The 13,486-nt window shown below is 36.8% G+C and overlaps 3 protein-coding genes and 1 long non-coding RNA gene across 5 annotated transcripts in view; all 4 read right to left on the bottom strand.

Moving 5' to 3' along the window:
* LOC125207409 (putative late blight resistance protein homolog R1A-10) overlaps window positions 1-3,500 on the bottom strand; it is a 19,482-nt gene extending 15,982 nt beyond the window's left edge. Inside the window, exons 1-6 of one of the 2 annotated variants that reach the window (XR_007173973.1) lie at window positions 3,462-3,500; window positions 2,735-2,865; window positions 2,580-2,636; window positions 2,099-2,150; window positions 1,848-1,933; window positions 1,117-1,747 (exon numbers count right to left, since the gene is read on the bottom strand). The gene's annotated coding sequence lies outside the window, so the exon portion shown is untranslated. Of the gene's footprint in view, window positions 1-1,116; window positions 1,934-2,098; window positions 2,151-2,579; window positions 2,637-2,734; window positions 2,866-3,461 lie in introns of those variants that run through there. The other variant, XR_007173974.1, reaches the window with a different exon arrangement.
* Window positions 3,501-3,656: 156 nt separating this feature from the next.
* Window positions 3,657-5,322, bottom strand: LOC125207472. Its single transcript, XR_007173975.1, has 2 exons — window positions 4,081-5,322; window positions 3,657-3,998 (listed from the first exon to the last, which is right to left on the bottom strand). It is a non-coding gene; the product is annotated as an uncharacterized LOC125207472 (long non-coding RNA).
* Window positions 5,323-6,647: 1,325 nt separating this feature from the next.
* Window positions 6,648-8,087, bottom strand: LOC125191243 (putative late blight resistance protein homolog R1C-3). Its single transcript, XM_048088762.1, has one exon. It carries the CDS (start codon window positions 8,085-8,087, stop codon window positions 6,648-6,650), a length of 1,440 nt encoding a protein of 479 aa, XP_047944719.1.
* A 4,387-nt stretch (window positions 8,088-12,474) lies between these two features.
* On the bottom strand, window positions 12,475-13,107 carry LOC125191233 (disease resistance RPP13-like protein 4). The gene has a single exon (XM_048088753.1). It carries the CDS (start codon window positions 13,105-13,107, stop codon window positions 12,475-12,477), a length of 633 nt encoding a protein of 210 aa, XP_047944710.1.
* Between the last annotated feature and the right edge of the window lie 379 nt (window positions 13,108-13,486).

Here is a 13,486-nt window from a genome sequence, read left to right as displayed (position 1 = left end):
TGATTTTTGGCTGATTTTCACAATAGAATACTAGTTGAGAATAAATTCAAATTTTATGATTTTCTTGGTTGATTTTTAAATTTATAAAATGGACCATAATTTAACCAAGCTTTCATATTTTTCAAACAATTTACACATATCACACAACTAATCCTTTGAGCAAATAATCGCCCAATAAATTATTGTAATTTTTCATAGAATTTTAGTTTGGGCCGAATCGTAATTTAACAGCTCTAATGTTTGTTGAGCTCCACTGCTTTTATAACTTTCTTGATATCAGTTTAATAAGGGTTAAAAATATTTTTTCATTATTTATACATAAAACAAAATAAAAGAATACATTAAAGTAAAAGAAAAGAAAAAAAACATTGGTAGACCCTCTCTCCTTTGTCCGTAATGGATGGGCCCACCCCAACCCAAATTATGGTGCAATCTGAATTGGGATCCATTTAGGGCCCTATGTAGTCTCAATCAGTCGGACCAACCTAGCCCGATTTCGAGGTGAGTGTTGACTTTGAGGCTACTGCACATAGAATAAATGACGTTTGATTTGTTGACAAAATAGTCCTGATTTCGAGGTGAGTGTTGACTTTGAGGTTACTGCACATAGAATAAATGACGTTTGATTTGTTGACAAAATAGTCCTACAATCAAATATTAGATAAGAGTCATGATAAACAACCAAATTTTGTACAACCAAAATAAGATTATATTAGTAATTTTAATGTGTTAATTAAATATTAAAATAATAAATATAGATAGTTAATAAATTAAAAACACTTTATTAGTTTTTGACCTCATTTTCAATTTTTTATTTTTATATTTGAATTATTTCTCTATTATTTTTCAAATTTGAATTAAAATATGCATTAATTATATTTTATGATTCAAAAAAATTTAAAAAATTATACATAAATACCATAATATTATGCATGTTCCCTATACTATAAATATGTCTATCTTTTTAATTAAATGTATAAATAAATTACATTTTTTCTCAAATAAACTAATTTTTGGTTGTACAAAATTTGGTTGCATAGCTTTATTGATTAGATAAAGCCAAAATATATTCTATTTGGAATTAAACTAGTCAGGGCGGGATGTGATGGATAATCGTGAGACATAATATAATCATCACACTGTGAGATGGGCCAAAATAATATTGTTGTGGGCAAAGTTTTCAAGAAATAAGGAAAATTGGAAAAGAGATAAAAATTAAATATGATCTCTAGTCATTATTCCCAGGGAAACCAAATGATGAGGAAAAAGGTTCGTCTTGAGGCATATTCTCCACTTCATAGATGTATTCCTTCTCCATATCCTTGAGCTTCTGGGTAAATAAATGAACTTCGTTTTGCAAACTCTGCAGATCAGTGGAGACTATCTCTGGAAGAGTTTGGAGTTGAGAAGGAATCTGTTGAGTGAGAAGGGATTCTAATGAGTCCTCGAATTTCCAGATTGCCTCTTTGATTCTTCCATCCAAAGCATTCACCTTCTTCCTGCTCCGGCTTGGCCTGTTCTTGTCTAATCTTTCCAGAATCTGGGGCCAAGGCTGCAACTCGGTGATCAGGCCAGGCAAATGTCGGGATCTCAGATGCATGATTTGTTTTCAGCTTCACAATCAAGTCTAAGCGAGAAAGAAGTTCGAGAATGACTCACGAGCCATCTCAAGAATGATATAATGGATGCTGGTACTTCTGGGCCTCGCCTAATAGGTCCATCGACTACAATCTCATATTCCCGGAGCCTAAAGAAAGAAAGTAGGACAGCACGGTATAATAGAGCACAAACATGATGAAGCTGTTTAAGACAGAATTGGCAAAATAGATTGAAGCATCAACACGAACAATTACAATTCCGTTGTATGTATAAGCTTCGGGATACTGGTGGGAGTTTCTGTACACAGTTGTGCCAGGTAAATGCCCCAAGACAGCTGCAAAAGAAATCATGTTTCGATCTCAATGAAATTGCACCAATTAACATCATCCAAACCATAGTTTACAGAGAGTAAATGGGAAATGCAAAACATGTGAACTACTTCATTGTCAATGAAAACTTATAGCGGATCTGCTTAGCTAAAGATTAGATAATGACTTACCAATATGTGGATTAGCTGATTCATGGATGACAAAAGCCAGTGAAACACCAACCTGATCACCAATAAAGTGAAGCAATGAAAGAAAAAATAGCACTGTAAATATTAAGATAAGCTTATTCAATATTGAGAAGCAAAGACAACTGCAGAATCTGACAGACAAAGTTGTAAATGCATGTTGGAACGTAAAATACAGAGTACATATATTCACTTATGAATAAACACTTTTTTTCTCTTTGCTAATAGTCTAACCTCAAATTTATTTAAATGCCCAAGTAATGTATTCAAATCCAACCCATAACAGTAATATATCAATACACAATCCACTCAAGTATTAATTCTCAAAAGAATCCAACAAAGCTACGATTCTCAATTCAAGTGACAACCCAATAATACATCATTCATGATTCCTTTATTGGAGATCAAACCAAAATACCTAGAAATCACTGCAAAAGTTTCTTGAATTTGTTCAGAAAATTCATACTTTGATTAACATGTGCATCACTCCGTAGCAGCAAATTTAAAGCCTCAAAGAGTTCTCCTGCAAATCAAAAGTGGATTATATCACTTTTAACTACGAAAAATCACATCTTTTCCTTAATTAACACTACAAATAAAAAAATAGCCCTATAAACTCACATGCACCTTGGTGTTAGTGCTCGCCTCTGTATCCTGATGATCATACGTATATTCGTCATCATTCTCGTCATCATTCTCTTCCTCATTCTCCTCGTGATCATCTGTATATCCGTCATCATTTGCACCCTCGCCTATATGCTCAACATTAATGCCAATTTGTCAGTAAAAACTTAAAAGATAATCTTTACACAAAGCTACTAATTCTCCTTTCGTTCACTGCTAATACTATTAGTGGACTGCACAACAAAGGTTTTTGATACTCCCTCCGTCCCTGAAAATTTGTCACCTATTTCCTTTTTCGTCTCTAAAATTTGTCACCTTTCCCTTTTACCATTTTTGGTATTGACCTCACATTCCATCAACTCATTCTCACTCACATTTTATTTTAAAACTAATATATAAAAGTAGAACCCACATACTACTAACTTTTTTAATCCACTTTTGATTACATTTTCTAAAACTCGTGTAGGATCAAATGATGCCACATTTTCAGGGACGGAGGGAGTATCAAAAACCTTTGTTGTGCAGTCCACTAATAGTATTAGCAGTGGCCAAAGTAAAAAAGAAAATAAAATAAGTCATTAAAGTATTGTCAGTTGAAATTTAAATAAAGATATGAGAGGCAAGTCTTGTTACCGAAAATGAAATAAACAAATTAGGTGGGAATAAAAAAAATGAAAAAAAAAATATGACTAATGGTTGTGGACGCATAGAGTATAATAAATACCTTCGACATCCTCTCCTCGAACGGATATCCACCATCATTGTAGCACCCGCTTCTTTTATTATCTTTTCATATATGTTAACGTCGAACTAGAAATCTATCGTTCTCTTGTTTCGTGAAAATAAATGGAACTCGAGCCTTTGATGAACTTAATAGTGTAAATTGCAAAGTAAAAATTAAAGAAATAATCAAACGAACTAAACCAACTAATGTACGTTGCGGAATAAAAAGGAATGCTATTTAAGTGTTCCCGAAAGAAAATGTCCACATAATGCCCAAAAATTTGTTTCTTTGGAATTTCATGATGGTCTTACAAAAGGATGAGATGGGATATTAATATTACAATACTCTTGAATGAACCAAAAACTCAAAGAAATAAAGTCTAGGGTAGCTTGCACTTGGACTTCTCTTCCCGAGCCCACGCCGCACTACCACCGCGCCATATCCGTGCAGTCGCCGAGCCCAGGCAGCCGACGGAGACTCAGGGCAGCTGACCCACGTCTCAAGGCAGCCGCAAGGCAGCCATGCTTTTCCTCTCACCTACAAGATAAGTAAAGACAAGTTTAGTGACTAGGAAACAAAAGAAAAATAAAGGGGGCTATTAATTGAGGAAAGGAACAACATTTCCTTTAGTTATAGAGGACCAAGGAGTTGCCATAGAAGGCAAGTCAGCCCTGCAACAACTATTGCACAACAGCCATTTATTTCTCACGAGTACATACTCCATAAACCACCAAAAGAATAGCTAGCAAGGAGCCAAAGAGTCCAGATTCAATCTCTGCCAAAATCCCAACAAACCCCAATTAATAACTAGTACTAGTTACTCATAAAGATGCAAGTTTTGCAGCCATGAAGGAGAGACAAGGAGATCACTAAAAGTGATATTTTCTGCAGCAGGGCAGCAAACAATGCAGCAGCCTTTTAAAGCCTCAAGAGTACACACAATCTGCCTATAAAACACCCTCCACAACACATTCAACCTCCTTTCACCCACACTTCAAAATTCAGCAAAAACAGAGAGTTAGAGGGTAGAGCAAGTAGTGAGCAGCAGCAAGTCAGCCACTCCCTCAATTTTCAGAGGTAATACACCTCCACCCTTTCCTCCCCATCATTTTTATGCCATCATATAGAGTCACCACAACTTAGGAATCACAATAAATATAAAACAAGCACGATAGGCTGCCTTTATGCTATAGTTTTGTAGCAAATTCTTTTAAGGGTTAAGCTCTTTCCAGTGAGCAAACAAATAAATCCCAACAAGTTCAAGAAATCCCCATTAATCACAATATAGAGCTTCTGCCACAAACTCAATTAATGGATTCAACAATCAAACTCCCACAAGATCAAAGCTTGAACATCACCAATAGTCAAGAATCGATTGTTACATAGGTTGCTAAATAAACCCCGATTTGAGCTAAGCAAAGGAAGGCAGCAAAAACTTAGCTTATAGAGAGGAACCGGAGGAAGGGAAAGGCGACGCCTTCTCCCTAACCGGGGCAGTAACGGCTGTTCCACCGCGTCGGGAAGCGGCGAGGCCTCAGCCGTGCGGCGACGGCGGAACTGGCTGGCGCGACGGAGATGCCGAGAACTCCTCCGCGTTTTCAACGGAGAGCGCCGGAGGAGCACAGGCGACAACCCCGCCTTACGGAGTGTCTGACTGCGACGGCGGTGCTGCCTCGCTGAGCTCACGTACGCAACAACACCGGCTGTCACCGGTCCAGGGCCGGCTTCGGGCGGCGGTGCTGTGTAGCAGCTGAGAGATCGAGCTCATAATCCGGCGAGAGGCGTCGACGGTGGCGGTGAGAATGAGGCGATACCGCCGAGAGAGAGAGGAGGGAGAATGGATTAGGGTTGTGTGTGTTGAATTGGGGATTTTGTGATTTGTTGAGGGAGAGACACCGATGGGTTTGGAGAAGGTTTGGGCCTCTCTTTATTTTCTGGTTTGGGCCTCTCTATTTAATAGATTGGGCCACCAATTAATTAAAGTATGGACTAAGATTTTATTTTAAATCATGGGCCTTTTTATGTTATGGATTAATTAATAGTCCGCTAATTATTTCCACGAAGATAAGTCTTTTTTTTTTCCGAACCTTAGCTTAAATGCTCGGATGATAAATTTTAAGAAATTATAATACGCTAACGATGAATAGACCTCGAGCCTAATTTTTAGTACTTAAATAAATGGCTTAGAAGGTAGCACCCTCTAGTAAAGCGAATAAATTTCTCTAATTTAATTAAATCTACTGATTTAATTAATATTCAAGAATTCTAGAACTCTTCTAGAAATTTTAGAGGAAGAATAAAATGATCACGCACTTAGGATGCATTCATGTTTAAGCTTAATGGATAGCTAAAAATCTAATTAAGTATATGGTTATTTTATTTCCTAAAGGGACGTCTTCACACGGCATCTAAGGCCAAGTTAAGGAAATTTCGGAAGGAGCTTTAGCTTTTGAGGTGGGCATTCTTTTAAAACGTGTTTCTAGTATGAAAATGTGAATCTTTGCTCAAGTATGTTGTCATGCCATGTTTTGTTTTATGATTACCTATCTGCTTGGCTATGCCAATTCAAGTTAAATCGAATTCGGGTCCCAGTAGGGCCGCAAACCCTACTCGGACTAGTGTACACATAAGGGGACCGTGAGCTAACAAAAGGGGTTGGCCGGTCCAGTGACCGTCGTGGAATGTGGCCACATTCCCGGTTCACACAATGTTCAGATATGGTATATCTATGTTACGTGATTGCGCAATCAAAATTCTTATGAAAGGAAAAGTATTTAGAGACTCGGGCCTTTTAAATAAAAACCCCGTGATCTCTCAACTGTGGCTTGACAATTAAAATCAAAACTGTTTTTGGCAATGTGCTCACTGAGTATATCAAATACTCAGCCCTGCATGTTTCTTTTTAAATGTGCAGGTTGAACGTGGACGGGCAGGCGATGGTGTTGGGCATGAATCCTCGAATAAGTCAATAGGTAGCCCAGGGTAGTATGTCTCCATACATACTGCCTTGTCTTGGACGTTTCCGCTGTAATAGGATTCTATGTTAGAAGGATTGTGAACCTAGACCGCACTCTGACTTTATGTTGTCCCATTTCACTTTCACCTGCGAGACTTTTGTCCTAGGCTTCTTCTTATAAATCATGTTTATTTTTCATCCCTTGATTCTAAGGTGCTATTGAATCACGTTTAGATGCAGTCACTATCATTAGGAAGTTTGTGGTCGTGACAGCTAATATTTTCAAGTTTGTAGCAATGTTTCAAGCTTAAGTACTTAAGCCTGGATAAGACTCCTTTTTTTGATTCCCATTGCACCAAATCACTTTCTTCAATTAAAAGAAACTTAAGACACGGAAAACAATAATCTTTAGCATTCCAATGTGAACCTTGAAAGGCATAGGATCGCAATTTGAGAGCTTCAAGATTTGGCAAAGAGGCAATGTCATTCATGTATTTCCATGGAAACCCCATACCACTCAAATGTAACTTTTTCAAATTACATGGCAACTTCAATGCCCCATCAATCACTGGGAAAACACGACCTTTCTTGATGACTGGATTTGTGATGCTGAGTTTGAGAGTCTCTAAGCTTTCAAGTCTTGAAATGCAATCAAAGCAACTCAAAAGATCGTTACAATCCTCATAAGGCGTGAGCTCAATCTGTATTCCTAATTTCTTTATGTTAGGAATTCTTTGGGAGAGTTTGAAGATAGTGCAAATACTAGCATTCACCCCTACCAGAGTTGAGAGCTTTTCCAATGAAACAACATGAGATGGAGCTACAAGGCTTTTTCCCAATATCTCGATATGCTCTAACTCTTTCATGTCCCATATTTGTATTGGTACATATGATGGAGCTCCACGACGTCTAATTTTCATATGTGGATGGATAATCAAGACTCGAAGGTTGAAAAGTTTAGATATGGTTGAAGGGACTTCTCCATTGCAAGTTAGAGCAAGGTACTTTAGTTGGACTAGGGTCAGAATTTCTATTGGGAAAGTATAGAAACGTTGTGTAAGAGCATCTATTTCCCTTAGCAACATGAAACCGACATCTATATGGATTGGATACTGGTGGTAAGGACCATAGAAAAGGAGAGAACGTGCAAAGGATGCACAGTTCAATCTCACTGAGTCACGAAAGACTTTGATGCCAAATAAAATGTTATTTTCGACACATAAGCCGCGCTGACCTTTTAGAACTTCTTCTTCGGCATCAGTTAACTTATTTAAGCCATGATAAAACTTGTTCTTACTAGCTTCTTCTCTACACACGTGCCGCCATGAAGAATGAAGCCAACAAGTTTTAAACTCAGTAACTCGACACTCAGGATGAGTTATATCAACGCTCTTCAAGATGCGTAAAACAAGGTTGTAGTCGTAGGCTAGCTCTTTCATATATTTACATCCCGATTCATACGAGGAAAGCAACCCCTCAGCCATGAGCATAATGATGATCTTGGAAGTGGGAGTGTGGTAATCTCGAGGGAAAACTCCCATAAACAGAAAAATCAATTTAAGACGTTGAGGTAAGTAGTCGTAACTTGGGAAAAGTACCTTTGATATTTCATTATATGCATCCTTGAAGACTGAATTTCTCCTTTCTGCCACGTCATTCCAGTAGACCATCTCTTTCTGCCCGGATATTGAAATGATGCGGCAACCGTGACGATCAAGAGAGGGAGACCTTCACAAAGCTTGGCGATTTTTTTGGCAGCTTTGTGAAGGTGAGGAGGGCAAATCTCATCACCAAACACCTTCTCACATAGTAGTTCCATACTTTCTTCTTCATTCAAAAACATCTGCTGACACGTGGCATATGATTAATTATTACCTGTATCACCATTTGGCATTTTCCTTAGTTGCATTATTATTACTATTATTGCACAAGAATTAATAAAACCATAGAAAATTAAATATATAACTGAAGTTTGATTAAATTTTAATGTAAAAATAGTCAAAAAAATCATCAGTTGAGATTTGTTCTCAAATTACATAGTGAAAAATTCTTGTTGCTTATAATATATTGTTCACATTTCTAAATTAACTTATGTCATTTTTTTGCTGTGATTTTTGGTTGATTTTCACAATAGAATACTAGTTGAGAATAAATTCAAATTTTATGATTTTCTTGGTTGATATTCAAAATTATAGGATGAACCATAATTTAACCAAACTTCTTATTTTTCAAACAATTTACACATATCACACAACTAATCCTTTGAGCAAATATTCGCCCAATAAATTATTGTAATTTTTCAAAGAATTTTAGTTTGGGCCGATATGCCTAAAGTTATCGTAAATTAACAGCCCTATTGGTAGACGCTATGAAAAATGTCTTAGTTGAGAGCTCCCTTTTATAATTTTCTTGATATCAGTTTAATAAGGGTTAAAAATATTTTTTCATTATTTATACATGCAACAAAATAAAAGAATAAAAGAATACATTAAAGTAAAAGAAAAAAAAAACATCGGTACCTTTGTCCGCAATGTATGATGGATAAACGTGAGATATAATATTATCTTCACACTATGAGATGGGCCAAAATTATTGTTGTGGGCTAAGTTTCCGAGAAAAAAAGGAAAATTGGAAAAGAGATAAAAATAAATATGATCTCTAGTGAACAATAATGGAAACGGAAAGTATAAAGTTGAGATGCAATGTACTTTTTGTGAAGCTTTTCAATGCAGCTTTTTCTGTTTTGTGTTTCTAAATTTAATATAGAAAAACATTGGTCACATAATTTTACTCTACTTCCAGCTCGAGGTTCAAATAACTGATTATTTTCACAACCAAGAGGTGAATACCAAAACCTACCAGCTAAATAACTCATCATGAGTTTATTTAAGTGCTTAAATAATTTCAATATTAATCGAACCTGGAATTTATTTAAATAAAAATGGCCCTATCAACAGACATGCTCCTTGGCATAGGCGCTCGCCTCGCCTCCTCGTCATCAGTTTCTTCCTCCTCTTCATTGTCAGTGCTGGATTGAAGTATTGTTAATCAGAGGATGATGCGTTTCGGTGCAAGATTGGTGGTGATAGAAATAATTTGAGAAGTGGTTGAAATATTGATTGTGAAAAATGAGGCCCAGATCATTAAAAAATTAAAAAATTGCCATAAATTAATAGCAAGTAATCTTGATGGACAAGCAAAATGAAAAAATAAGATCATTTTTCATAGAAGGTTATATGTTTTTAGTGGTCACATCTTTTTGGTTAAGGAAACAAGAGAAAGGTATCGTTAGCAAACTGATTTATTTGGTGTCCTTGTTTTAAGCCTCCAATGCAAAACAAAGGTTGTCAATCAGAAAAACAAACCAAAACAACTGTATATTAAACCAAGCATAATACCCACCAACATAATCTAAAATAAGTCACAGATTTCAAATTCATTTAACGGTCTAATAATAAACCGATAGGTTTTAGACATGCATATACTTACAAAACATGGTTTCTCACCTTTTCCACTTAGGTATATATATAATCGCCTCCGTAACTGAAAATTGATTGCATGCATATTCAGAAGTTATAGTATTAATATAGCATGGGTTTAAATAAGAATTTGGTAATAGTAAAGCATGAGAGAGATAGAAAGTAAAATGATTAAAATATTATTGGACCAAAATGACAAAAGACAAAAAGTAGACTATTTTATGGAAGAGATATAGTATGTTTATAAAATCAAAATTTAAAATGAAGTCTATTGTGGCCTTGATTAGAATTTGACATATAACAGTTATCTTGAAATATGCATAAAGACTGAGACATAATTTCATTTGCAGTTGTAGGACTGACCTTTCAAATTTGGCAATTGTCGGTTTCTCGTCAAAAAAAGAAGAGGAAGTAACAGGAAGCCTAACACCAACACTTGGTTGTAATTGCCTGGCCCAAGTCAAAGCTAAAGGACTGCAGTCCTCCAATTCAATCTCTATGGTACAATCATGTTCGTCTAGAAAAGAAGGCATACTGATCTCTTCTAGTTTGTAACAATGTTTCATGCTTAGGTATTTAATCCCAGCCAAGCTTTGGTGTCCTGGTTTCCATTGCACCAATTCACTTTCTTCAATTAGGAGAAACTTGAGACTCCGAAAACTATTCCTTTTTTATTTCTTAATTCTCAATGAATCAAAATGATAGAGAATTCTATTATTTATAGAATTCTAAACTTTTAAACCTATCTTGCCAAGCAAGCAAAATAAATAAATAAAAAGATTACAAAAGACATGTAAATCAAATAACTAACTAAAATAAAAGATATGATATTAAAAATGATCTTCAGCGAGATTTGCTAACTCGATGACCCTATCACAGTACGCCATACGATCGCAATTTGAGCACTTCAAGAAGCGGCAACGAGCCAATGACATCCAAGTATTCCCAAGGAAAACCCGTGCCACTCAAATGTAACTTGATCAAATAAAGTGGTAACTTGAACGAGCCGGGAGTCACTGGGAAAACATGACCATACTTGACCACAGGATTTGTGATACTGAAATTAAGTGTCTCAAAATATCCATATGCTGAAATGCAATCAAAGCCACTCAAAAGGTCGTTATAGTCATCATAAGGCGTCACCTCAATTTGTATTCCTAATTTCTTTATGTAAGCATTTATTTTGGAGAGTTCCAAGATAGTACGAATGCTAGCATTCACGCCTTCAAGTGTTGAGAGCTTTTCCATTGAAACAACAACAGATGGAGCTACAAGGCTTTTTCTGGTTATCTCAATATGCTCTAACTCTTTCATGTCTCATATTTGTACTGGTACATATGATGGAGCTCCACTTCGTCTAATTTTCATATGTGGATGAATAATCAAGACTCGAAGGTTGAAAAGTTTAGATATGGTTGAAGGTACTTCTCCATTGCAAGTTAGGGCAAGATACTTTAGTTGGACTAAGGTCTAAATTTCTATTGGGAAAGTGTAGAAACGTTGTGTAAGGGCATCTATTTCCCTTAGCAACATGAAACCAACATCTATATGGATTGGATATTGATGGTAAGGACCATAGCAAAGGAGAGAACGTGTCAAGGATGCACAATTGGATCTCACCAATTTGCGAAACTCTTCGATGCCAAATAAAACGTTATTTTCCAGACACAAGCCGCGCTGACCTTTTAGACGGTCTTGTTGGGCATCATTCGACTTATTTAAGATATGATAAAACATGGTCTTACTAGCTTCTCCTCGAGACACGTGCCTCCACGAAGAATGAAGTCGGCAAGTTTTTTACTCGCTAACAGAAGACTCACGCGAAGTTTTATCCTTGCTCTTGAAGCTTCGCAAAACAAGACTATAGTAGAGAACTAGATCTCTCAGCCTATGCCAATCTTCCCTCTTATCCCACAACCCCTCAATGAAGAGCATAGTTATGATCTTGGAAAGGAGTGTGTCATAATCTTGAGGGAAAACTCCCATTAACAGAAAAGGCATTTTAAGAGACTGAATAAGTAGTTGTAACTTGGGTAAAGTACCTTTGATATTTGATTATATGCATCCGTGAACACTGAATTTCTCCTTTCTGCTACTTCATTCCAGTAGGTCAGGTCTCTGTTCCGCTCGGATTTCGATAGGATGTCAGCAACCGTTACTATTGTGAGGGGGAGACCTTCGCAAAGCTTGGCGATTTTGACAGCAGCTTTGTGAAGGTGAGGAGGGCAAATCTCATCACCGAACACCTTCTCACATAGTAGCTCCGTACTTTCTTTTTCGTTCAAAAACCGTATCTCATACCAAGAAAAGTTACACGTAGATGAGCACCATGCGTCGCGATGCCATTTTGTATGTCGACAAATAAGCAAGAAATGAAAACGGGGGATATAATATGAGATGTTTAGAAAGGAATCAAGCACATCCACTTCCCAGACATCATCAATCACTATGAAGCAATTCTTACGACGCAATCTTTGGTGTAAAAATTCTCCACCTATTTCTTCATCTACTTGTGTAATTCCACACAGTTGAGCTAGAATGCCTCGTAAAATTTGACTGCTCGGTTGAGGTACTCTGCCTACGGGACCCACACGCGACACTCGAATTTGCTCTGAATATCTGTATCTTGATATATTTGCATAGCAAGAGTTGTCTTTCCAACTCCTGCCGTTCCACGAAGTGCGTGGAAGCAATGGCTGCTGCGATCACCTCTCATAAGTTCAGTTTTGAGTTCCTGAAATTGGTCAGATAATCCAATCATATTTGAGTTGGTTCCATGGAAACCAATTGACGAGGTAATAGGTTCGTCTTGAGGCATATTCTCCACTTCGTAGATGTACTCCTTCTCCATATTCTTGAGTTTCTGGATAAATGAATGAAATTCATTTTCCAAACTCTGGAGATCAATGGAGACTATCTCCGGAAGAGTTTCGAGTTGAGAAGAAGTAATGTGTTGAGTGAGAAGGGATTCTAATGAGTCTTCGAATTTCCAGATTGCCTCTTTGATTCTTCCATCCAGAGCATTCACCTTCTTCCTGCTCCGGCTTGGCTTCGTTTTGTCCAATCTTTCCAGAATTTGGGGCCAAGGCTGCAACTCGTTGATCAGGGCTTGTATGATTTGTTGAGAGCGAACATCAAGGCTAAAACGAGAACAATGGAGAATATTGTATATAGTATTCATAAGAGAAAGAACAGCACCTAAAGATGTCATTCTTCTTATCTGAGAGTTGGTGGTGGTGGTGGAGTGGTGGCGGAAGGAATAAAGTTGGTAAGGTAAAGGGTGGAATAACTCAGCAAATTGGAAATTTCAGTGGAGAGAGGTTGAGTAGTTATGTATTATCAAAGCATTGATCCGAGAAATATCAAGAAAATGGAATATGTAATTAAAAGGAAAATTTTTGATAGATATAAATCACTACACATTCACAAATTTTGCCATTATCTCATCCTCTTCCTCTCTAGTGAAATGTACTCGATAATGTAACGATCGGATTTACTAGTATATGCTAGACAAATACGAAATTCACTAACTTATTGATGAATATTCTCTTGTTTGAAGAATGTGGTATTAACCAGAATTTGACCATATT

The sequence above is a fragment of the Salvia hispanica genome, chromosome 1 (genome assembly GCF_023119035.1).
Source record: "Salvia hispanica cultivar TCC Black 2014 chromosome 1, UniMelb_Shisp_WGS_1.0, whole genome shotgun sequence".
In the NCBI taxonomy this organism is placed as follows: domain Eukaryota; kingdom Viridiplantae; phylum Streptophyta; class Magnoliopsida; order Lamiales; family Lamiaceae; genus Salvia; species Salvia hispanica.
Note: the sequence above shows the minus strand (reverse complement) of the source record. Positions and strands in the feature narration are given on the sequence as shown.

What these genes read in the sequence shown, in the direction of transcription:
- LOC125191243 (XM_048088762.1), bottom strand. Translation starts at nt 8,087, where the DNA reads ATGGTCTACTGGAATGACGTGGCAGAAAGGAGAAATTCAGTCTTCAAG.
- LOC125191233 (XM_048088753.1), bottom strand. Translation starts at nt 13,107, where the DNA reads ATGACATCTTTAGGTGCTGTTCTTTCTCTTATGAATACTATATACAAT.